Source organism: Ambystoma mexicanum, chromosome 4q, assembly GCF_040938575.1.
Source record: "Ambystoma mexicanum isolate Mex_15411 chromosome 4q, UKY_AmexF1_1, whole genome shotgun sequence".
Classification (NCBI taxonomy): domain Eukaryota; kingdom Metazoa; phylum Chordata; class Amphibia; order Caudata; family Ambystomatidae; genus Ambystoma; species Ambystoma mexicanum.
In genome coordinates this window covers 540,172,550-540,197,054 of record NC_090928.1, presented here as the reverse complement: position 1 = coordinate 540,197,054, position 24,505 = coordinate 540,172,550, and the positions used below count along the sequence as shown (strand labels likewise).

The window sequence follows — 24,505 nt, the reverse complement described above, 5'->3', positions numbered from 1 at the left end:
GTCCTGGATCATCTATCGGTCACCTGTCGCTCCCTTCACAGGCTGGGCTTCTCCCTCAATTTAAAGAAGTCCCATTTGACGCCAACGCAGCGGCTCCAGTACATCGGAGCAGTGCTCGACACTTCCCTGGGGCAGTGTTTTCCTCCCCAGGTGAGGGCTCTTCACATTCAGCAGATGGTGCACAAGTTTCAGCATGCCCAGACGCTCCCAGCGTTCGAGTTCTTGAGGTTGCTCGGCCTCATGGCATCCTGCATTCTTCTGGTGCCAGAGGCTCGCCTGCGGATGAGATCTTTGCAGTGGGCACTCAAGACGCAATGGTCGCAGTCCTCCGGCAGGATGTAGGACTCGATTCAGGTGCCGTCCTCGGTCGCCCGGGACCTTCTGTGGTGGGCCGTCGAAGGCAACTTGATGAAGGGGGCTCCATTTTGGCTTCCCTGGCCGGAGGTGACGATCGTGACGGATGCATCCCTCACGGGATGGGGAGCTCATGCCAACGGGCTGACAGTCAGCGGTCGTTGGTCTCCGTCGGAGTCCAGACTCCATATCAATCTGTTGGAGCTGAGGGCCGTCAGGCTAGCCCTGAAGGCTTTTCTGCCGTCTGTGCGAGGGAAGAATGTCCTGATCCTGACGGACAACACAGTGGCCATGCACTACCTCAACAAAAAGGGGGGGGCAGGGTCACTTCCTCTGTGCAGGGAGGCGATGCAGCTCGAGTTCTGGGCCATCCAGCAGGAAGTTTCGATCTCTGCAGTTCATCTGGCCGGAGCCGAAAACGTGACGGCGGACGCTCTGAGCAGGCAGAGCGCGATCTCTCACGAGTGGGAGTTGGCTCAGGAGATTCTCCTGGAGATCTTCGCCCTTTGGGGGACCCCTCAAGTGGATCTCTTCGCCTCCAGTGTCAACCGGAAGTGCGAATGGTTTTGCTCGCGGGAATTTCCTCCAAAAGGAGCCTTAGGAGACGCGTTTGTGGTGGAGTGGTCATTCCCGCTGCTGTACGCGTTTCCTCCAGTCCCCGTCATCCCGCAAGTGCTGCGGAGGTTACGGAAGTTCGGTTCCCGGATGATCCTCATTGCCCTGGAGTGGGCTCGGAGGACGTGGTACCCGGACCTTCTCGACTTATCCATCTGCCCTCCACGTCGTCTTCCCTACCGAGACGATCTGCTCTCACGGGAGGGGGGTCAGGTTCTCCATCCAGAGGTCAGATCCCTCAACCTTCACGCTTGGCTTCTGAAAGGTTGAGGTATAAGTATTGGGACCTCCCTGAGGACGTGATGGAGGTGTTGCTTTCGGCCCGAAGGCCAGCAACAAAGTCTCTGTACCGTTGCCGTTGGTGTAAGTTCTGCGACTGGTGCAGAGTTCAGAATGTGGATCCTTTTGCATGTGACATCCCCATGGTTCTGTCCTTTTTACTTTCTTTGGCCCACAGGGGCTTGCAAGTGGGTACCGTTAAGGGTTACCTGGCGGCGCTGTCCATCTTTAAGCGCTCGTCTGAAGAGTGTTCTTACTTTAAAATCCCTTTGATTTCACAGTTCCTGAAAGGGCTCACTAATGTGTTCCCTCCGTCACCTTTCCTGGTGCCCGGTTGGGATTTGAACCTTGTTCTTAAGTTTCTTATGGGTGCTCCGTTTGAGCCTTTACATTCTTGCCCTTTGAGGCTGTTAACTCTGAAAACTGTGTTTTTAGTTGCGGTTACTTCCGCTCGCAGAGTGAGTGAGTTACAGGCACTTTCAGTTAAGCCTCCCTTCACTGTATTTCACAAGGACAGGGTTGTCCTTAGAGTTCGTCCTTCTTTTCTTCCGAAGGTAGTGACGGAATTTCATTTGGCCCAGAAGGTTGTTCTTCCGGCATTCTATCCTCCTCCGCATCCTGGTAAGGAAGAGGAGAGGCTCCATAGGCTTGATCCTAGGAGAGCTTTAAGCTTTTATGTTTCACACATGTCCCGGGTCAGAGTGGATGATCAACTCTTTATTGGTTACGCTGGAAAGCGTTTGGGGCAAGCTGTGACGAAACAGACTTTGTCTCGCTGGATTATTTTGGCCATCTTGGAGTGCTACCGCTTGGCGGGTAAGGACCCACCGGCTGGCTTGCGGGCCCATTCTACCAGGGGTATGGCTGCGTCTACTGCCCTGCAGAGGGGTGTTCCTATTCGCAACATCTGTGATGCAGCCACCTGGGCTTCCGTACATACATTTGTACGTCACTATTCCCTCGATTCCATCCGAGCACAGGATCTGGCCTTTGGCAAGGCGGTCCTTTGCTCTGCTATTTGATTGGCTATTCTACATTTTGATTCTAAATTCTTTCCCTCCTCCTTGCTTTGGTACTGCTTTGGGAGTCTGTCATAGATATGGAATACGTCGGAGGACCCAATCCCCTCGAAGAACAAGTTACTTTCTTACCTGGTAACGTTCTTTCGATGGGATGGTCCGACGACGTATTCCATTACGCTCCCGCCCTGCCTTCCCCGCTGCAGAATTTCTTTTGCGATTGCAGCTTACGTTCCGCAAGGCTTTGTGTCTGACTGGCAGTTGACTTATGTCACACGTTCTGGGGGAAAAAACTACAACTGAGGCTATGGGTGTCGTGCGTCCTACTTATCACATCGGATGACGTCGGACGTCGGAGGAGGTCCTCGACGACGGCGCATCGACGTCATCGACGCAGGACGCAGACGCCGAGAAAAGTTTCCGAAGCAGCACAGCTGTGGTGATTACGTGTCATAGATATGGAATACGTCGTCGGACCATCCCATCGAAAGAACGTTACCAGGTAAGAAAGTAACTTGTTCTTTTGGGTGGCTTATAACTTCGTCCACCCCACAAAGATGACCCTCGCCCCCCGCCCCCGGGACAAATCCTCACCAAACTTTGCAAAAATAGGTATATGGCCCTGTCGCATTGATTCTACAAAGTATGTAGGGGTTTTGTGTGGGGGGCAAGGTTATAGGGGGATCCCAAAATGTTTGGCTTTTCCCATAGACTCCATGGAAATAAAATGTTGCTCACGCCTATGTATCTGTGTTCGGTCCGCTGACTCACTTCCCTTTACGCTACGTGGACCGGCCTCGGATTGGTACAGATGGCGACGTGATGCCTGCGGACATTGGACGCATCGGCTGATTGGATGGTGAAAAACGTGAGGCGCGTCAGATTTTTGGAAACGCCCACCATGTTGGATTTGTGGACAGCCACTGTTGTCCGTGAACATCGCATTGAAAACATAAGAATATACAACATTGCAAGTAATGAAACAATCTCTGTTGAGGGTTAATAAGGATAGGATGAGATATGGCCTTAAAAAGCACAGAAAACTGGTGGGTTTTTTTCAACTCCGTCTGCGAACATGCCAGATGTCTGGGGCAGGCCTGTAATGTTCACAAACAGCTGAGATATTTGGGGAGATCTATGCCTATTTCTGCATTACAAGTTTGGTGAAAAGCAGTTTTTGGATGGCTTATAACTTTGGCGCCACTCAATGAAACGGCATGAAACTTTATAATTTTACTCTAAACCTATCTCCGAATGGTTCTGCAAAATGGTGCTGTTTTTCCAAGAGGCGACCAAATATTTAAAAGGCTTATAAATGTGGTGCCATTTCACTAATCTAGACAAAAGATTACAAAAAGATTTTAGACCTAGATATGAATGTTTTCCCAAAGTTTGGTGGGATTGTGTAAAGAGGGGGCAAAATCAGGAGGCGATGGTCTCAACATTTTTACATGGCTTATAAGATTATAGACCCAACCTTGAATGATTGTACAAAGTCTGAATGGATTTTGTCAAGTGGGAGCTCAGTTATGACTATTTTATGTATGTACATTTTGACACTTTTCAAAAAATAAAACATCGGCGGGTTTGCAGCAAACTAGTGCAAGGACAGTAAGCATGGTTTTGCAAATGTCTGTTTTATTTTTTGAAAAGTGTCATAATGTAAGTACATAAAATAGTGATATACCTTTGGTGATGAGGTATAACCTGTGGCCATGGGCAGGACAATCTGGCACTTAATGATGACCACAAGGGACCAACAATGGGGTTACAGTGGGCATGGCCACCAGGCACAGGCTATGTGGTAGTCTTTCAAAATTGGGATAGGATTTGTAGAAGATTAAGTGCTAGTTGGTGTGTGGAAGCATAATATGGTCAGAGTTATATGCACAGTTTTTGGAAGTGATTGGGGGATGGGATGTGTGACTGAAAGCAGCCATTGAGGGAGTGTTACAAATATAAAGTTAAAAAGGGTAGAAGGGCTGCCCTTTGCGATGGTGTGCATGTGCCATGTGGATCTTTTAAATATCCATGGCCTGTAAAGTGGAATGTGGAGACTGCAGATAGTTATAAAGGTCCATGGAGGCGGTCCTGTCGGAGTACTGTCCAGGTAGTCCGCGACTGAGCACAACGTTGCTCTCAGTGCATTGCACTTTGGTAGCTTTAGCCTTTGATACATTCGAAACAGTGGTAAAGAACTGCCACACCCATGGTTCTCTCTGGGTGCTAGAGGTAGGCACTTCCTCTACCTCATCTTCTTGGTCCTCGTCCTTGTCTTTTGAAGTACTGCGCTTCTTTTGTTGTGTAGGTCCTCCGGCTGGTGGTGGTAGTGGCTCTTGAAGAGGAGGGATGACAATAGCTGATGGCATTTTAAAGATAAATACCAGTTTTGCTAATATTCTTCCAAGTATGTGCTGTTATATAGATTGTTAATGGAGAATGAGTAAGAATAGGTATAGGAGCTGAGCAAGGGTACATTTTGAGCTTCAATGTTCCTAGATGAACTGAAAATGCAGTTCCGAACTGTTGGTCACGTGACACTGTCCGGAAAGTCAGTGATGTCAGACGTTTGCGGACGTCAGCGAACAAAGGAAATGTGGAAAATGTGCAAAAAGGAGTATTAAAAATTATGCTATAAGGTAGGGAATGGCAGAGTTTTAAGGAGAAACTTTGTAAATTGGACAAAAAAGTTGCTATATTGGGGTAAGTATGATATTACTAAGTTGTAGGAAATTAGCATGCACAGGTAAAATTCCATGAAATTCATTGAAAAAATATTGTTAAAGGGACGTTATGTTAAGTTGCACTAATAAAAACCTATGAAATTCAATGAAAAAATGTTGACCTCTTTCATGTCATGGGTGATATGATATGGCATTTATAACACGCCTATACACACGTGTTTCAAGGGACGACGAGGCAAGTGGGGGGAACAGAAGGATGACAAAGACCACAATCTTATAGGCCAAGTGACATTGAGATACTGCAAGTGCAGGGGGAAGGGGATGGTAAAAGTTCCATGGGAAGGGGAGGAAGGGCAAGTGCCAGACACAGGATCAAAACCAACAAGTAGTGCGGCCAGCAGGTGGCAAGTGCAGGGGTTAAAAGTTCAGACAACAGGTGTCTAATAAGTGCAGGTAAGGCGACTGTAGGGTTTGCAGATACAGACCCAAGTGCAGGGAGTTGCCAGGGGGGCAGTGCAGGTGTACAACTAGGCGGGCAGGGACCTGGACCTGAATTCAGAGGGTAGCCAGGTGACCAGTGCAGTAACAGACAGATCAGCAGGGGAGAGGAAGAGATTAACTCATGTTAATCTTAGCAGTGCACGGTGGTGGCGCTAGTTATAGTTGCTTAGCTTAGCATAACTGGTGAATTTCTGTGGTTTTTCGGTTTTACTTGTAACCATATTGTCGCTTTAACAAAGTTTTTTCAGTGAAATATATGTATATGTTCAGATCATAGAAAGATGGAGCCTGAATGTCAGTTTTATGCTGATGACGCTCACATACTCATCGACCTCTACAAAGGTTCTAATGGGGGTAGTATAGTAGAGAACTGTTCAGGGTTGATGCAGCGATGGATGCAGGATAGCTGCCTTTGCTTGAATGGAGACAAGTCTGAATTTCTGCTCCTTGGTTGCCCTATGTGAGAAACCTGAAGGTATCTCACCCGCTAGTCTCACAGAGATCTGTCGTCCAGGTGGCCAGGACACAGCCATCACTAATGGATCCAGTTCCTGGGGGTGGACCAGTGGGGGAGGATCACCTGGGTGAGGGGTCTTCGGGGACTGGAAGTGGGACACTGAGGTTTGAGATGCAGTATTCCCTTCCCTGTAACACCTTTTTCCTAGGATATTTAGAAACTGTACCCCACCACCCCCGCCTTTCCCGTACTAAGACTTTCTTGCACTTTAACAGACAATGGACTGACCCCAGAACCGTTTACCTGACTTGTCCCAATATACGGGTCAGGCAATTGACAATCACACACACCTGACGGCCCTTTACCTTCCCCATAGGGATAAAAGGTGGAGCACGAAAGCACACTTAGCCGAACTCACGAGGAGACAGCTACACCGACCCGACAGTGCAAAGGGAGAAGAAAAGCAGTGAGACCTGGAAGGACGACGAAGGGGGAATTGCCCTTTCCCTTTTTAACTCTGATCCGCAAAGCCTCCGGAAGGGAAATCGTAAGAGCGGGAGTTGCAGCTGGTGTGCGGAGCAACAGAGGTCATTGGTACACGGGGGGCCTCCTGCCTTGATAACGCAGATGGAGAGGCAAGCTGACGACCGTGGTACTATCCTTGGCTCCAGAGAACAAAGAAGCCAACAGGTTCAGCTCAGCCGGTGAGTTGGAGGAAGCTGATATCAAACAAAACTGCGTTAACCCCAATGTTGGTGCGACTAGCAACATTTTGAACACAAGAAGAAAGAACTTGTTTATATGTTAGAACTTTAAAGAAAGCCCAGTTGAGGTCCAGGTGCAGAGGGGTCCACGTGGGCGCTCATTCCAAATGCTTGGACGGTTACATGTCTTTATACCAGAGTAATTTATAACAAATGCCCATATATCAAATCTTTTATATAGAAAAATGATATAGGAAATGCACTTTTTTTGGGGGGGGGGTTGAGGGGCTCCCCCACAAATCACTGCTTCCAACCACTAAAAACCCATCCCGACCAGTTCCCAAAAATATTTAACCCTTTACCCTGCCCTAAATACATTCACTATAAAGGTTTTCAATGTAAAAAATTCGCTATATGGGCATTCTATATAAAAGATTCAATATAAACACTGTATACAAGCTCTGACCAGGACCTGTTTTGTTTGAAAACTACAGTAACCAGAAGGCCCTGGGAAAGGGTGGCATGAGGGATCAGAGTGGTCGTATGAGGGTTACACCAAATCCCTTATGCAATCGAAAGTCTCTGACCCGTTGCCAGAGGAAAGCTAGGGGAAGGGAACCCTGTTTTATCAAACGATTGTGAACTGTGATAATTGGCAAGTGTGAACACGACAGAAGGATGCCGAAAGAAAGCTAAAGAGAAGGAAACCCTGCTTTCTGATAAAACTGAGCTATACATGAACCGTGTTAGGAATACATAAACTGTATACATGAAGGGGGTCGTGGTGAACCCGACAGAGGGAGGCCCATTTGTACAAGAAGAATCCGAGCCCGACAGAGGGAGATCCCAGGGGCGAAGAACAATCGCCCAAGGTACAAGAGCACCGAAGAAACCTTTTGTATGTTTGTCATTGTGAAGCACCACAGTCCTTCTGAGGCAAGAGACCTTTGCAGGAAAGAGACTTGGCCTAAAAAGGTTTTTGATATCGTTGAACTGAACTGTGAACCTCGTGCTGACGAGGCCAAGGTGTATGCTGTGCTCCAGAGTGGCACCTTGTCCCTTGCTTCAAACGTGGGGAAGGGAGACCCAGCCATACCATCCTAACCTATCATTTTGTGAACACTTCTTTCTTTTCTGGTGAACATTATGCCACGGAATTGGCAAAACGTTTTTTAGTATAGGCCCTTTTTGTTTGACCAGACGCCCCTAGGACTGGTTTATTATTATTTGATGGTCTTTGCTTGCTCCCATCTTAGATTTAGGTTTAGATCAGGCGTTTATCTCACCCATTGGAAAGTTCAATAAACACCCTTGAACTGTGATCACTTGTGCCTGTCTTTACTGGTGCCACCATGAGTTCCTTACACCTACTAAACCTTTTCTTCCATTCTCATCGCCTTCTAGTCTGGGGATTTGCCCATACCCATGGAGGTGTTCAAGGACCTGGGGGTTTAATAACCAGCTCTCATTTGGTCCACAAGTAGATGCAGTAGTAAAATAACACCCATCTCCCTCTCTACAGCAGGGGTCAAACATTAAAGTTCCAAGCAACTAGCCAGCTATGAAAATGTCACTTGCTACCTCAATAAAATACTTACACATCTTACTCACCAAGAGTCAAATATCACTAGCTTGTGGCAAGTGAAAATTCTGCACCATGTCTACAGTATCAGTCAATGTAAGCATATACTTGATGTGTGCCATTTGAAGAGCTTAGTTCAAGCAGTCCTACTTTTCAATACTTTATTATTGTATGTCTCTTTGCCTGGGCATGCCAAATAAATCCATCTGCAAGTTACAAGCGGTGTAGTTAGGCATTTAAAAGCGGCCATTGTTCTCCTGCACAGCAAGATTTAGGTTTGTTAGCAATTAAAGCAATGATTCAGGAGTGGGTACTTGCGCACATTTGGAATATAACAAACCGCTTAGTGCTTGAGTACTTAAAAGCATGGCTCAGAATAATGTGCCCAGTAGACTTTCCAGGTGTATGTCCAAAGATCTGCTGGTGGTTGGCAAGTTCCTTAAAACATCATAGGATCCTAGGGTGTGGGCGTGCAAACATTGGGTTGTCATCTGTGGAATAACTTGCCAATGTCCAATGGAAATAAATTTGCGCTACAGCATTTTAAATGTCAACTGAAAAAGCATTTGTGCTCTTTTTAAGTACCTTAAAGTAGAGGGTACAAGGCTTCTGCCATCTATTATTTTATCTATTCTGTTTCATGTATTTTATTTTCTATTGGTCTATCAAATATATCTCTGCTCCTTCTTTCCTCCCTTCACTCTGGCCACCCTCTATGGGCTCTTCCCCCTCTCCTTCCTTTGAAGCCAGAAACCTTGGAGTCATCTTCAACTCCTCTTTCCATCCTCACATCCTGGACCTTGCCAATAAGGTGCATTTCCAACTCCATCGCCTCAGAGGTATCCTCCCTTTCCTCACTTTGCCCAGACGCTCATGTCTCTAGAGCTCTGGTACTCTCTAGGCTGCACTACTGCAGCAGCCTCTTCCTTAATCTACCCTCTTCCTCTTTCTGCCCTCTCCAGTCCTAAAATCTTTCCATTGGCTCCCGGTTTCTGCAAGGATCAAATTCAAATCCCTCTGCATCATCTATAAGGCTTTTTGGGGCCGGGGACCACGCCATCTACAACTTGGTCTCACCAAATACTCTCCCTCCAGATCTCTCCAATCTTCCCGCTCCAATTCTCTGCATGCCAAGCGCTTCTCTAAGTAGTGAGCGGGTAACCAATACCTTTCTTCATCTGGCTCTCTCCTCTGGGACATTCTCCCCCTTCTTCTCTGTCTTGAGCTAGATCTCCTCAAATTCTGCAAGCTTCTCAAGACTTTCCTCTTCTCCTCCCTCTCCCTCACGTACTAAACCCCACAGTCGCTGAGATTGGTGGCCTGGGCCCTTGTGTCCTTCTGGGTCCTGGCCTTCCGTCCAATCGCCTAAGCCACCGCCCTCCCCCTGCACTTGTCTTTGGGCACCCATTGGCCTGTGCTGTCTCACAGGCCTCCACTTATTGTACTGGCAGGTGACCACCTGCCACTAAGTGATATCTGCCAAGCACCTACCTGTTGCCTTGTAACTGACTTTCTGGCACTTCCCCCTCTGTGGAACCTCTAGCCCTTCCCCACCTTCCCCTACCCCTTCTCTCTCTCTGCACATTCCGCATGTTCACAAGGCCTAGAAGGACCGCCTGTCTTTGTTCATCATTGTTATTCTATTTGTCTTTTTGTTCTCTTGTTCCCTCCCCTTGCCCTGTAGGCGCTTTGAAACGCAATTTCTTGATGTATAAATGCCTTACAAATGCACAATAAATAAATAAAATAGTACGTTCAGCGCCTTGAAACTAGTCTTTGTATGGTAATATGTGTGCAGTCAATAAATATTTCTACTAATATTTTTCGAGTAAAACACCAGTATGTCACCCTGTCTGCATCAAAGAACAAAGCACTGCTCTCACATGTCACTCCACTGTGTGGGGCAGTCTCTCTCTTCATCAGGCGTCTTGGAGTGTAAACCCCATCGACTGCTGGGTCCCGCAGTCCTTTTGCTGGAGAAGAGGGGAGGGGGGCGGTTGGCTTCCCCCTTCCTTACCTTACCCCCCCACTCTCACCCTACCGCTCTGGCAGTCGAGGCCACTATAACTTCTTCAGTAGATACAAATGTTGTTGGACCTGAGAGCAGTGAAGGAAATTCTGCCTTCCCAGCTCGAGACTGACTTCTTTGCCAGCTGGTTTATCCAAACACAGGCCTGCCTACAATCCTAGATACCTCCCACTTCATACACACTCTCCCTAGATAGGTTCAAGATGATCATACAGGCGCAGATCCGGTCGTCCCACTGTCTGAATGGCTGGCTCTGCCCAATGGATTTTCAGAATACCTCCACATTCCAATGTGGGAGCCCCATTGAAGGTTTCTGCAATTGTCCCACGGGGAGGGGTGGGTGGGGAGAGATTGCAGACAATTCCAATAATGCGTGCTAGCCTTCAGTTTGAATTCAGCATGTGACTGATGACAGTGGGGACATTTACCCATACATGGATGAATTTTTGGTGTTGACTGTCAGTCTGGAGGGAGTAGCAACTTTACAAACTTCTTTTCCAACTGGTGCCCTCAGTCAGCTCCAGAGAACTGTCCTTGACGGCTGTGCGCAGCTTGACATTTGTTGGTTTCCAATGGGATATGGAAAGGGTCAGGTGTTTTACCACAGAGGAGAGAATAAAGGATCTACTCCTCCTCAATCCTCCTTGGTTATGACAAGGCTAAGTGTGGTGTTTCCTTCTGCCATTGATGTGTGGCTTGACCTCTTAATCTCCTGTCCTACAGGCTGGATTCTGTCCTCTGCTTTACAACGGAATTAGCAGGAGGTGATGCGTAGGGTACATGCCAGCTTTTGGTGTGTACAAGAGCTCTAGTGACATTCCCTTTGCCTTGTTGAACCCTCTGGTCAAGACACTTTGAGGATCTTCTTAGATTGTGCCCTCCAGTGCCGACGTGTGATCTCTTAAATGGTACTTGAGCTTAATCCTTGCAGCCTCGGCTTGGAAACTTTGTAGCACATGACAACTACTAATATCAGTAATATCCTGAGGAAAACAGCATTGTTGGTGGCTGTGAACTCGGCCTGTCGGGTGGGTGAGCTACAGCTTCTTTTGGCATCGAAACCATATACCATTATCGTAGTTGTCCTTGGGACATATCTGTCCTTTTTTCCCAAAGTCATGTCTGAGTTCTGTGTAAATCAGGAGCTCTTACCTCTAACCTTATTCACTAGCCACTCTTCATATGTGGAATAAGGTCTTTGTTGCCTAGACGAAAGACAGGATCTGAAGGTTTACGTGAATAGGACTAAAGACTTCTGCTCTTCCATGCACTTCTTCATACTACTCGGAGTCCCATGGACAATTGGCGTCCAGGGTTACTAATGCTTGCTGGATAGTTCAGAACCTCTCTCCTCCTAGAGACTTGCTGGTGAGGGCCCAGGCGGCTTCCATAGCCTTCCAGTGGCAAATCCCTTGCAGTGAAATGTTCAAAGCCACTACGTGGCCCCTCCCCTCAGCATTCTGCAGGCACTTGTGCTTGGAGGGCAGCTCTATGGCTGACAAAATGTTTGGTCAGGCTGCACTTCAGATGAGGTCCTCTGTCCCTCTTAGTTTTTCTGCATGGTAGTCTCCCAAGAGTATGAAGAAAGGGGGACTGGATATAGAAGTAGGTAAGTTGCTCACCATAGTGACTACTGTTCTCATAATCTATATTCCCTCCCACCTTCCCTGCTAAAATAGATATCAGTCAGGTTCGACATGGGCAGATTGAAAGGGGCCCGGTTGTGCCTGGAGTGGGCTACCTGTTAAAATTAAAAGCCTAGATTTTTCTGCTGCAAAATGGCTACAGCCGCATTCTCACCAATCGATTCCCTCAATGAGTAGTTGGAAGAGCATAGAGCAAGGGGTACTATGGACTATGAGTATAGTTGTCACCATGGTAAGTAACCTTTACTTTTTTCTTCAACCTATGAGTTACTGATGATGAAAAGATGACTGTTATCAACAGGTCTGCCTAGCAAGCTTTTTCAACTACGTTACTATGGTCTGTTCAGATACAATTGTTCCTTCGTGCTAAGTTGTCTAATAAAGACATTGAAGTCCAAAAACTGCTTGTTTTTTTGTGGTGTGCGAAAATATCTCATACAGCACAAAAAGAGCAACATCTTTTTTTGTATTTTCAGAGTAACATTGTTTTTCTCAAAACTTATTAAAGCAGAGGAAGAGTCAAGATAGTGTATCATATTAAAGTATATATGTTCGCTTTGCAAGATATAATAGCTTGGGTAAGCTGTATTTTTGCATGAGAATGTAGATTTGGTTAGCTTGAGGTACTAGGTAAGAACACAAATGTAGGTCAGCCTCGTTTTCTTAATTCACTGTGAGACACATTTCTGTGTTCATTACAAATTGAATGTTGATCTGAATTTGTCTCTGGCTTTCATGAGTCTGTGGTTAACATTTTATAATGTATGTATTAAAATATGTAGAAAAGTTGTACAAGCAACCGTGGGTCAATTCAAAATGTTTTTTAATACAGGGTCGCAACAACCTGCAGTTGTTGCTTATCCGCCAGCTGTGCCTCCAAGACCTCCACACTCACAAGTAAGTAAACTTAGAAGAATGTGTTCACAATACATAGAAAATAGCATTTTTACACTATCAATTTCATCTGTATGTCATCTTTTCATACTGAAACTAAAGCTGTCTGGTTAGCGCATGTTTGTTTTTAGTCTGTTTATTGTTGGCTGGTGATATGAATGTTTTTTTTCTTTTCATCTGTACCATTGAAGCTAGCTTCTCTGGTATTATGTTGTGCTCATATTCATTTTACTACTTCTACTTGTACTTGTTCTACATTCATATTCAAAGCAAGTTTTTAGGTACCTTATTGGAGTGGCACATCAAAAATACGTTTGATTTATAGTGGACACATTCTCCAGACGTTTTATTTTGTGTATCGAAACAAACATTTAAAATATATTCAATCTAGTAAAAAGTGGCCACTGTCTGATAAGACAATCAAGATGACTTATCAATATAATGCACAAACCTTACACCGTGACGACAGCCACAAGTTCTACACGCACATTGAAGCAGTCGAAGTGCCAGGTAACGAGAGATACCAAGAATGTAAAATTATGTATAGTAGACAGAAAAATGACTGTGCCAGAATAGAAACATATGAAGATGACTCATCAGATCAAAGAATCGCAGTTGCAGAATGAGAAGGTCCATTTTACACAAACAAGAACATTATTTCTGAAGAAAATATATTTGGATCGCTGGTCTTCCCAAAATGCGGAACATGGCAACCCCACAGAATGTATCCAGAAAAGCCTCTCAAAGCTACTCAAATGGGAATCCAGGCATTTGCTGGAGCTAGAGATCATAGGACAATGCGACAAAGGCCTTAACATTTTACAGTAACATTTAAAAAATGTCCAGAAAAGATATTGAGAATAGCTCAAGAAATAGGTGATCTTGCATAAGGACAGATGAATGGCTAATAACGTTTGACTCGTACGATGAATGTGGCTACAATTTTGCCGACAAAATTGTACGCACAGGGAGCGGGGCACCTGGTGAGTGACTGAGAGGGCAGGACATCCTTTTTCTCTGTTTTTCCCAATAACCGCAGTTATGGGGAAAAGGTTATTGCTTTTTTAAAATATTTTTTTATATTTTTACTGCTACAACGAAGTAGGGGGTAAAAAATCTGGCAATGGCTAGTGGCCTGATAGTGTTCCAAAATATACAGTGGGCACAGCCAAAGATCATGCTTAGTTTTAATGGGCAGGATACACGTGTATAGTAGACACGGCAGCCGGAGGCCAAGGCTAGTGGTCTGGTAGTGTTCTAAAATATACATTGGGCACGACCAAAGTCCGTGTCCGCTGTCCATGGCTAGTGACCTTATAATGTTGTAAAATATTCAGTGGCCCAGCCAAAAGACATAGCCAATGGCGTGGTAAAAAACGATGATATAACAAAGCCCTTGAAATTCACTAAAAACAACTTCAAAGTTTAATTGACCAAATTTCTTGCAACAAAACCCTTGAAATTCAGTGCATTCGGAAGTCATGACCGACTTAACTTTGCGTAATACTGGTCTGCACTCTCCAATGTCAGGTGGAATGACTCCCTTCCGCTGGTGTTTCTTCAGCGTGCTTGGAAGGATTCAATTTTCTCATCAGGAGAGTGACTCCCTTTTCCTGGTGTTTTGAGAGTTCTTTTTCAATTTGGGTTTCATCTTGGCACTTTCATTATATCCGCAAAGCCCAAGTCCTACTTGGTTCTCTTCTGTTGGGGTCCCAGATCCTTCTCTGGTGGTCTCTGTCCCCATTCCTGCAGCCCTCTGCTTTGTTACTGCTTCGGCAGTCGCTCTGCGTGTTGTCTCCTTTCAGTCTCGGCACCGTTCAGGGGCCACGTGGTCCATCTCCTCCTGGAGGTCGTGCCACTTCCTCGTCTGATTTCCGCTCGGCTTGGTCCTGCTAATGCAGAACCAGTCATGGACTCCCTCAGTCACTCACAGGCATCCTCCACAGTGCCCTTTCTTCGGGTTGAGTGCAGACTTTGAAACTCCCAGGTTCTCTGAAGAGAATATGTTCAGTCCTTCTCTTTCCACTTTATTGGGCTAACACTGCCAATACGTAATGTCAACGCCTGCTGTCAATGGCTTGTTTGTATTACTCATGCCTCCTGTGTGCCACCTCCTCTTAGTACTAGCACAGTCAGTATTCCTGATGTTTTCCTGTTCTCTTCATTGTAGTATTATCTATTTTAGCCGTACCCCAGGTACTACAGAAATACATTGGCTTACTTTCAATATAGTGCTTTGAAATGTGGGGGGGGCTAAGGAATGTGGGGGTGTATTGAATTGAATTGATATTTTATTTCTATCGCGCTCGTACACAAGTGTTTCAGAGCGTGGCAAGGCAAGGAAGGGGAACCAGGGAGAGCAAAAACACCAATCTTACTAGGCCCAGTGACATTGAGAATGCGCAAGTACATGGGAGAGGGAAAGTGGAAAACTGCATGGATAGGGGGAGAAGTGGAAAGTGCTGAGCAAAGGAAGAACAGATGCATGATAAATAATAAAAAGCAACAAACAGTGGTAGTGCAGCCAGCAAGTGGCTAGTTCTGGGATTAAGGCAACAGACAGGGTGTGTCTGATAAGTGCACTGTGGGGGACTGTATGGTTACAGATAACAGACCCCATTGGAAGGTATTGTTAGGAGGCAGTGTGGGTGGGTGGCAGAGTGAGCAGGTATCTGGGCCCAGAAGTCAGAGGCTAGACTAGGTGCACAGTGCCGAGAGAGCGCAGATCAGCAGGGGAGAGGAGGGGCGAAGGCAGAAGCAAAGAGAAAGGTCTTGAGGTGCTGCCGGAACCGGAGATGTTTCTCGAGTTTTAGCGGCAGAGAAGGATGTTCCAGAGGGAGGCCCCAACCGAAGACAGAGATCTACCCCCAGCTCGTTTCTTGGAAAAATGACTGACCCTGAGGGAGTTAGAGGAGCAAAGAGCTTGAGAGGGGAGGTATTTCCGGTGGGACAGCTGAAGTTATTTTGCAGACCCCAGAAAGCCTTCTGGACAATGCAAAGGGTTTTGAATTTCATCCTTGCATCCACTGGGAGCCAATGGAGACATTTCTGGGCTGGAGAGATACGATCCCAGGCCTTGAGGCCAAGGACAAGTCTTGGAGTCCGGTTCTGGATGAGTTGCAAAGGGAGGAGAGTAGAGGCAGGTAGATTTAGAAAGAGGCTGTTACAATAGTCCGGCAGTGAGTCCAGTCTGCCCAGAACTCTGGTTGCTTTGGTTGAACTTTCCAAGAGGAGCTGCAGCGACTGATCCCGGCGTCTGGAGTCCCTTTTCAGTGTTTATTATAAATACTGCCTCGCGGAGCGCGGCGCGGAGTCCGGCAGTGAGTCCTGTTGCCCAGAACTCTGGTTGCTTTGGTTGAACTTTCCAAGAGGAGCTGCAGCTACTGATCCCGGCGTCTGGAGTCCCTTTTCAGTGTTTATTATAAATACTGCCGCGGAGTCCGGCAGTGAGTCCGGCAGTGAGTCCGGCAGTGAGTCCGGCAGTCTGCCCAGTCCGCCTTGGAGCAGTTGAGCGAGGCTGATCGGCGGGTGGCGTCTGGTGCTCGGTCAGATGGAACTGCCCCCAGGCGAGGAGACCTCAGGTGTGGGGGTACACACGCGAAACCGGCTGCGGAGGCAAAACTTTAAAATGGAGCGAGGTAAGCCAAACGAACTTCGCCTTACATCTAACGTGTTGCCCCAAAAAGTAGATCTGTGCGCCCTTGACTGCTCAGTGGAAACACATTCAGAGACACTGTACGGGGCCGATGGTTCTCCTAGCATGTTACAAACTGCATCTCTAGTCAGACAGACATTGTCATCGACTGTTGTATTGCCACCTTCAACGGCAGCCGCGTACCCCGGGTTAGCTAGGCTTGCCGTGGTTGAGGCTGCAGTCGCGGTAGAGGCAGGAGTGGGAGGGGCTGATGCAGCCGACATCCCTCCTGCAGCGGCCTACCTCGAGGCGAATAATAAAAATCACTTTGCTTGCATCGGCACTAAATCTGAAGCGGCCCATCGCCAAACTGCAAATTCCAACGTGCAGCATGTAAAGAACCCAGCGTTCGACCCAAATGGTCAAAAAACTCTAGAAGCTCAAACTGAGCACTCATTAAATAGCGGGATCGAATTTACAGCGCGTTTGCCTGTTCTCCCTGAAATCATGCAAATCGATCTGGCAGAACATCCTCCAACAGCATATCTAGACGCCTCTGAGACCTTCTCATTTGACATTACCGATGCGGATTTATTGGCACTGCGGTCTCCATCAGTCGGAAGCCTAAAATCTCCCGAAAAACAGAATAGCTTCATGCAGTCTGAAGCCATGTCAAAAAATACTGAGACGCTGCAAGGCCACACCAGTATACGGGATTCTCAAAAAACGGCCAAACCATCTGACACGAGGCCTCACATTCAAAAAGGAGCTTCCCAAGTGCATGAAACAACGCATGTAACAACATGCATTGCAAACAAGGTAGTTGGACGTGCACTTAATGATGTAGAAAACAATACATCATCAGTTGCCTGGGCAAGGTCCGAAAATAAAATGCCCAAGTCAAAATCACAGCTGATACCTAATGTGAACACATCCATGTCTTTTGACATTGCCGCGCTCGAAGCACGGCTGACTGCCCGACTCAAATCAGACTTTAATTTAATGCGTGAGCGCTTAAACAAAAGCTTCTCATCTAACAATGTCAATGTGCAAACACCTGGTTGCAAGGCAAGCACTCTTCGTAAAGAAGCAAAACATACCTTTCAAAAAACACCATCTCCATTACACCCTGGTTTCATAGTAGGTCCTCTGAACCTGGATGCACCTGATGTCCACCAACAAAACAACCGACAGAATAAAACGGAGAACAAAAAACACGATGAACACAATGCTGATCACACTGCAAACAGCTCGACAGAAAATGGGCCATTGGAATCAAATGAAATTAAAGGTCCTGAAAACTACACGAATTGCAAAGGAAACATTTCCATCGCGGCCGGAATTCAGATTCACAACAATGTCCTAGCGGCCACCTCAATAGCATTAATGCCATTTATGAAATTATGAGAGACCCTAAATGAATCTGTACGCGACCAAAATTCTATTTTGGCAGTGTTAAACAACAAACTGTTAGCTTTGGAAAAGGGTAATGAATACCTAAGCAATCGTTTGGACCTTGAAGCTGCGTCAACCCATCAATGGCACTCTCGTCTAAACGAAATCACACGACGGGAGGCACATGAAAAATTTGATCTCGCTGAAGCCCTAGTAGAGTGCACCAAGTGGCTTAGACATAATGTCACTGTACAACCACTCATCAATTTAACGAGAGAGCCTGTAGCCGGTAGTCAGTGTCACTCTGACCATGGGCTGAAGCCTAAGCAACAAGGGAGCTATGATCACCTACGGATGCAATCAATCGACCTTGAGAAAAATCTCACAGATACTGAGATCAGCGGTGTAAAAACTGCAAACAAGAATGAGAAAACCATCTCGCTCGAGAAAGGAATGCCCTCTGTCGTTGAATCTACCATCAAAGTAAACAATACAGCGGGCTCCTCTACTTCGATTGATGTCCAACGAAGGCCCACCACAAGAAAAGAGGCATCTGATGTGACAGTTGGAGCAGAGCAAATTGAAGTGCTCCCTACATCACAGATCACACCGGCGAACCAAGTAGTATTAATAGAGAAGAAAATCTCCTTTGACATTTTCTCAGGCACAGCGAAAACAATACAAACCGCAAAATTATCAGACAAATCGAAGGCAAATCAATCCAATGCCTTGAAAACTGTAAAGAGAGGTCCGGCTCCAAAACTTCCACGAACTAATGAGGCAAAAAAGTTCCTAAGAAACCTGAACACACCGCCGCGGCCAGTGGTACAAAAAACCACTGTCGCGCCGAAAAAATCTGACGCACAAGAAACTGCCATGCCGGGAGCAGTTCGCCTCACAGATAACAAGGAACCATCCACCAAACGCAGAAGAGATGACATCAGTCCATCGGCTGACCAATCCATAGAAGGGGCAATTGAACTTTGTGATCTATCAACCTACTCTGTCGATGATGAGCAAGAAACTGACGATGTCTCTAAGGCGCGCGAATCGTCGGAAAGAGAACGGGTCAGTTTAATACCATCTACTAGAGAAGAAAGAGACGCACATTCGGATCGCTACCCTTTAGGCCCCGTTGGGCTATGGCCAAAAGAAGTTGAAAAACGGCGGGACACGTTCGGTATGAACAAGACAGAAACAAAGAGCCAATCCCAGAGATCACCTGAAAAATCATTACTGAAACTAAATCCGAAACACACACAGGCCCAAACTAAAAATCTAAATCAACCTGGCACACAAAGCAGAATTGATCTACAGACCCAATCTATAGGAAGTCTGGACAAACTGGAGCTCGAAAATATACTTGAGGAAAAAAACGAAATAAATCTCAACAGAGCAAACGTGATGAGATTGTTGCACAGCATACCTGCCTTGAGGAACATCTGATCCGATGATATCAATATCGTTGAATATAAAAAAGAATCCAGATCAGATTGGGTAATCTTGCATATGCGGTCCAAAACAGTAGCGCGCCCAATTCCTGATGCGAAAGAAGACCTACTGTTCTATGGTTTTAATTTAACCACAGCAATAGATCCTCCAGTCCTTACCAAATATACACACGGAAATGGTCAATATCAAAAGACATTTGCTACAAAAAGAGATGACCTGAGAAACCAACTTAAACAACAAATGACACAGGCCCCCGAAGCACATAGACGAAGAAACAACGCATAGGATGACGCAGGGTTTAGGCATGTGACCCAATTATTAACATCATGGAACACCAGAGGATTCGCCCATCTATTTCTCGAAGGAAGAGCTCATGACATCAGAAGCTTGTTTACCTGTTTTCAGGAAACATGGCTTAGAAAGACGCCCTCCTGTGACGGCTATACAACATATCTAAATGAAGCTGGCAAAAACAAACTGGGACGGCCTTTTTCCGGCCTTCTTGCCATGATAAAAAACTTGCCAGGATGGGAAGTAATCGGCATCCAGAATCCGAATTTATTTGTTCAAGCAATTACCCTTGAAGCGTCGTCCCATACCCTACACGGAAGAGAAGGAAAACAGCTGCTGTTAGTAAACACCTACTGGAATCCCGCAATGATTACTGATGATGACTATCTGCGGTCAGTAACCACCCAAATAGACAGCTGCTATGCATCATTTGTTGCGCCATTCATATTAATCTCCGGTGATCTAAACTTTTCTTGGTTAAAAAAATCCAATCAGTCCAATCCGGACGTCACACAAGTGATTCCATCTGAAGGGTCTGATCGTAGTATGAAATGGACATACGAAATATCAGGTCGTAACTGTGTGCTGCTGAATGGTTGCACAAAAGGAGATATTCCAGCTGCAGCAATATGGCAACGTGATGATCTATCTAAAACCTTAGACTACATATGGGTATCCGATAATCTGCATGCCTTGATTTCTGACCTACAAGTAAGAAAAGCGTCCTATAGTGATCACAACCCACTTATCTTATCTTGGTATATGGGCCCTACAACAACGCAGCAATGTTACCCTACGCAACTGGACATCAACTCTTCCCAAAATCGTCTAAGAATAACCAACAAGCAAATTGACATCATAACTTTGGCCTTCATGGAGGCATGTTCTACAAATCTACACACAGAATATACTCCCTTCCTGGATCAGCACAGAAACACAAACAAGAAAACGATCAGAGACCACACCCATCCATTTAGTCCAGAACTATGCGAAGCGAAAAAACTACTTGCTAGTGACTTAAAAAAACTAAAATCTATCGGAGGGTTTAACTTACCACAACATCTAGCCACCAGGCGTCAAAATTATCGGAATTGGCTGAAATCCTTTAAAATCATTCGAAAACAGGAACAAGCGGAACTAATGCTGCATCTCCTAATTCAAAAAGACAGTTCCAACATATGGAAAATAATAAATAATGGTTGCTTGACTCAACCCAATTATCTAGCAAATGGTGTGAACGCAACCTCCTGGACACTTCACTATGGCGCAGTCTTCAATAACACTGGTGATGACAAAACCTCAAATTTAAAAATAGAAGACTGTATCTGGGATGTAAGAGAATCACTTGAGAACATTTTACACGCAATTCAGAAGTTAGTCATCACGCGCCGCTGGCCCTGATGGAGTATCCAACATCATGTTAAAAACAAATAAAGCAAGTTGGGCAAATTTCATCAAGGTGCTACTCGACCAGATTGCCCGAACATCTAAAATTCCTTATTCATGGACGAAAGCAATAATCGTTCCAGTGTTCAAAAGAGGAAACAAAGATGATCCTGCAAATGATCGCCCCATAGCGCTGCTTGACACCATGGGGAAGATTTTTGCCACATTCCTCCAAGAAAAAATTGAAAGATGGGCAAAACTGAACAAGATTTTCGAGAGACAAACTGGGTTCTCCAAAGGAGTCGGCGTGGAACTTAATCTGGTATTGCTAAACCTGGCTAAACTAAACGCAATAAAACAAAAAAAGGTTGTTTCTAGCGTTCATTGATCTAAAGCAAGCCTTTGACTGCATAAACCGGAACTTGCTGTGGCAAAAACTAAAAAAGTGGGGATGTCCTAATGAACTACTAGCCCCACTGATGGCATTACACACCAAAACCAGCATCCGCGTACGTCTAAATGCAGAAGGAGAACTAACTGATGAAATAAAAACTACACAAGGTGTGAAGCAGGGCTGCCCGCTTGCAGCCTTACTGTTCAAACTCTTCATCTCAGATTTACCCGAAGCCTTTTTATTAACAAGGTGCTTTCCTCCGAAAATCAACGGCACGCATGTAACACATATAATCTACGCGGATGACATAGTGTTGCTTGATAGCACCGAAATAGGCCTACAACGATCACTAGTAGCACTGCAAGCCTATCTAACAGTAAATCATTTAATGATAAATGTAAACAAATCGCAAGTGATGGTTTTTGGATCAAAAAACAACTCAAGAAAAGCGAGGTTCAACTGGTACATTGATAAGGAAACACTATCAAGAACAGAAGCCATCCGTTATCTGGGTGTTTCATTCAATGTATCAATCAGAGAATGGAGTTGGACAAACAAAATCATCTTGCGTATGAGAATGTTTGCTTTACAAGGACGCAAATTGCATTTAAACTACGGGAAATTCTCCCTCCAACCAGTAATGACTTTCTACCTCCAGAAAGTGATCCCAGCAATATGTTTTGGGAGCGAAACAGGGTGGAACATCAGGGCAAGTCTATGGGCCCAAGTTGAGGGTTGCTTTTGGCGTTAAGTCCTCCAACTACCACAATGCGTCTCAATGGTGGCTGTGAGGCACGAATTGGGTCTTGATTCCCTGCACTCTACAGTACTATGGAAATCCATACTACTGTTGAGGAAAATTAGAATGGTGCCGGTAACAACTGCCTACACAATCTTGGCCAACAAAAAAAACGATACATCTGCATCCATGCTAAAAAGCTGAGAAGAAAACCTATTAGACATCCTGGAAGAAGCAAATATAAAAATGCCTCTGGTTCTACGGTCGCCGAAACTGGCAAAAATAAAATTCATGCAATCCAAGTGGATTAAAAATGCGGAAAGGCGAGCAGCACTATCCACAGGCCTAGACTTTGGCATGTGTGAACAGGAAAGAGGTACCCTACCGAAATACCTGTTTAAGTTTCCGTCTCACTATCATCGGAATCAATTTCTAAGGCTTCGCCTTAATTTGTCCAACACCAAGTTATACAAGAGAAGAATAAAAGATCCCATGACTACCGATGCTAATTGTCGCTTTTGCAAGCAGGAACTTGAATCTATTAAACATCTTATAATCAATTGCACACAGATCATCGAACAGCGCACTCTCCATCTTGAACGTTATGCCCCTAAAAACGGCAATATGGAAGAGTGGTGGTCATATTTGATAACAGGAAGAAACGTACAGCTAACCTGCAACGTGATTAACTTTATGGACATTGTACTGACTTAATCTACTGTAAACCACTAGCTCACCAGAATAAGGACACTATCTCAGATGACCCATTATGCCCACGCTTGCTTAACTCGAATGGAAAAACGCATTCATGCAATGACGTGGGCAGGGGATTGCAAATGAATTTGACAAAAAAGTTTGTTTTTCTTTACAAAACTAAAAGTCTATAAATAAATTTAAAAAAAAATAGTCCAACCTAGAGTGAACCAAGGCACGGGAGACAGTGAGCTTCTGGGGGAAGGAGAAGAAAGGCAGAGTACCTCTGAGGAGATGCAGTAGGAAGCTTGACTTTTTAAGAGACATCAGAGATGTGAGTAGAGAAGGAAGGTGTGGAATCAAAGATGACCCTGAGGTTCTTAGCCTGCCAAGTTAGGGTAGGAGGAGGGGCAAGGGAAGCCGGCCAGAGAGTGAGGGGAAAGGAGGGTGAAGGTGTGCCGATGAGGAGGCTCTCCATCTTGCTGGCATTCAGGCAGAGATCTTTGGCGGCACACCAATCCTGAATGGCAGATCAGAGAGAAGGAGAGGAGGTGGCCGAGGAAAACCTGAAAATGAGTTGTCAGCATAGCACTAGAAATTGGAGCAGAAAATGGCAATCCAGTGGGCGATAGTTGCCAGGTATTGGTTGAAGAGCCACGGTGAGAGGTTAGACCCCTGCGGAACACCGCAGGTAGAAAGGGAGATGGATGAGAGGAAGGACCCAAGTTGGACCTGGGAGGTCAGCCAGGCCAGGGCCTGATCTGTGATACCCAGGTTGTCACAGAGACGGTTGTGCAGGATGGTATGGTTGACTGTGTCGAAGGCAGAAGAGAGATCAAGTAGGATGAGGACAAGAGGGGATGTTAAAGTCCAGGTTGGAGAGCATTTTCCGTGCTTCTGCCAGCTCTAAAGCCAGATTAATGGTCGTGGAGAGAACAAACAGTCGGAGTGAAGGTTAAGCTGCGAGATGGCCAGCTTTTCCAGAAGTTTGCTTAGGAAGGGAGTTATGGAGATTGGGCGATCGTTAGCCGGGCAAGAAGTGTTGGCTGTGGGTTTTTTGAGAAGAGAGTGCACAAGAGTGCTTCAGAGGGGAGGGGGGAAGGTTCCTGAGGCAAAGGAGAGGTTGCAGAATTCAGCCAGGGCTAGGGCAAGGGCGTCAATGTGGTCCTTGATGGTTTTGATGAGGTTTTCATAGATCGGACTTGTCTAGAGACCTTGTCGGGAGAAAAGAGGAAAGGACGAGAAAGAAGGTGGTGGTGGTAGACATAGGAGGAGCAGAGTTCACAGGAGGATGGGGGGGACGAGAGGGTGGACAGGATATCCTGGATTTTGGAGATGAAGTGAGAGGCAAGGGCCATGCAAAGGGCCTGATAGGCGACGGGAATGGTTAAAACAGCAGCAGGGTTAGCCAGCTCCTTGCAGATTTTAAAGACTTTGTCTGAGTTATTAGATGCTGCAGAGACACAGGCTTGGATGTGGGCTCTCTTCTTAGTGAGGACAAGAGGGTCTGTATTGCCTTTGGAGCAGGCGGCAGGCCAGTTTTTCCAAGGATGAACAAGAAGCCCTCCATTTCTTCTCAGCCACCCTACACTTACTTTCAAGTGTAACAAGGTCAGAGTCATAACAAAGAATAGTACTTGGCTTTGGGCTTAAAACGGATCCTAATGGCGGGGGCAAGAGTATCGGAAATAGAAGAGTAGAGCGTAGACATGGCTGTCAGGATGTGAGTCAGCCAGAGGTGGAGGGCAGAAGAGAAG

The 24,505-nt window shown here is 45.9% G+C and overlaps 1 protein-coding gene across 6 annotated transcripts in view; it reads left to right on the top strand.

Annotated features, from left to right (window-relative positions):
* Positions 1-24,505, top strand: part of REPS1 (RALBP1 associated Eps domain containing 1) — a 2,155,944-nt gene that overhangs the window by 1,703,676 nt on the left and 427,763 nt on the right. For all 6 annotated transcript variants that reach the window (XM_069608106.1, XM_069608108.1, XM_069608105.1 and 3 more), the window contains one exon: positions 12,703-12,767. In XM_069608106.1, the coding sequence (XP_069464207.1) occupies positions 12,703-12,767 (65 nt within the window). The remainder of the gene's footprint in view (positions 1-12,702; positions 12,768-24,505) is intronic.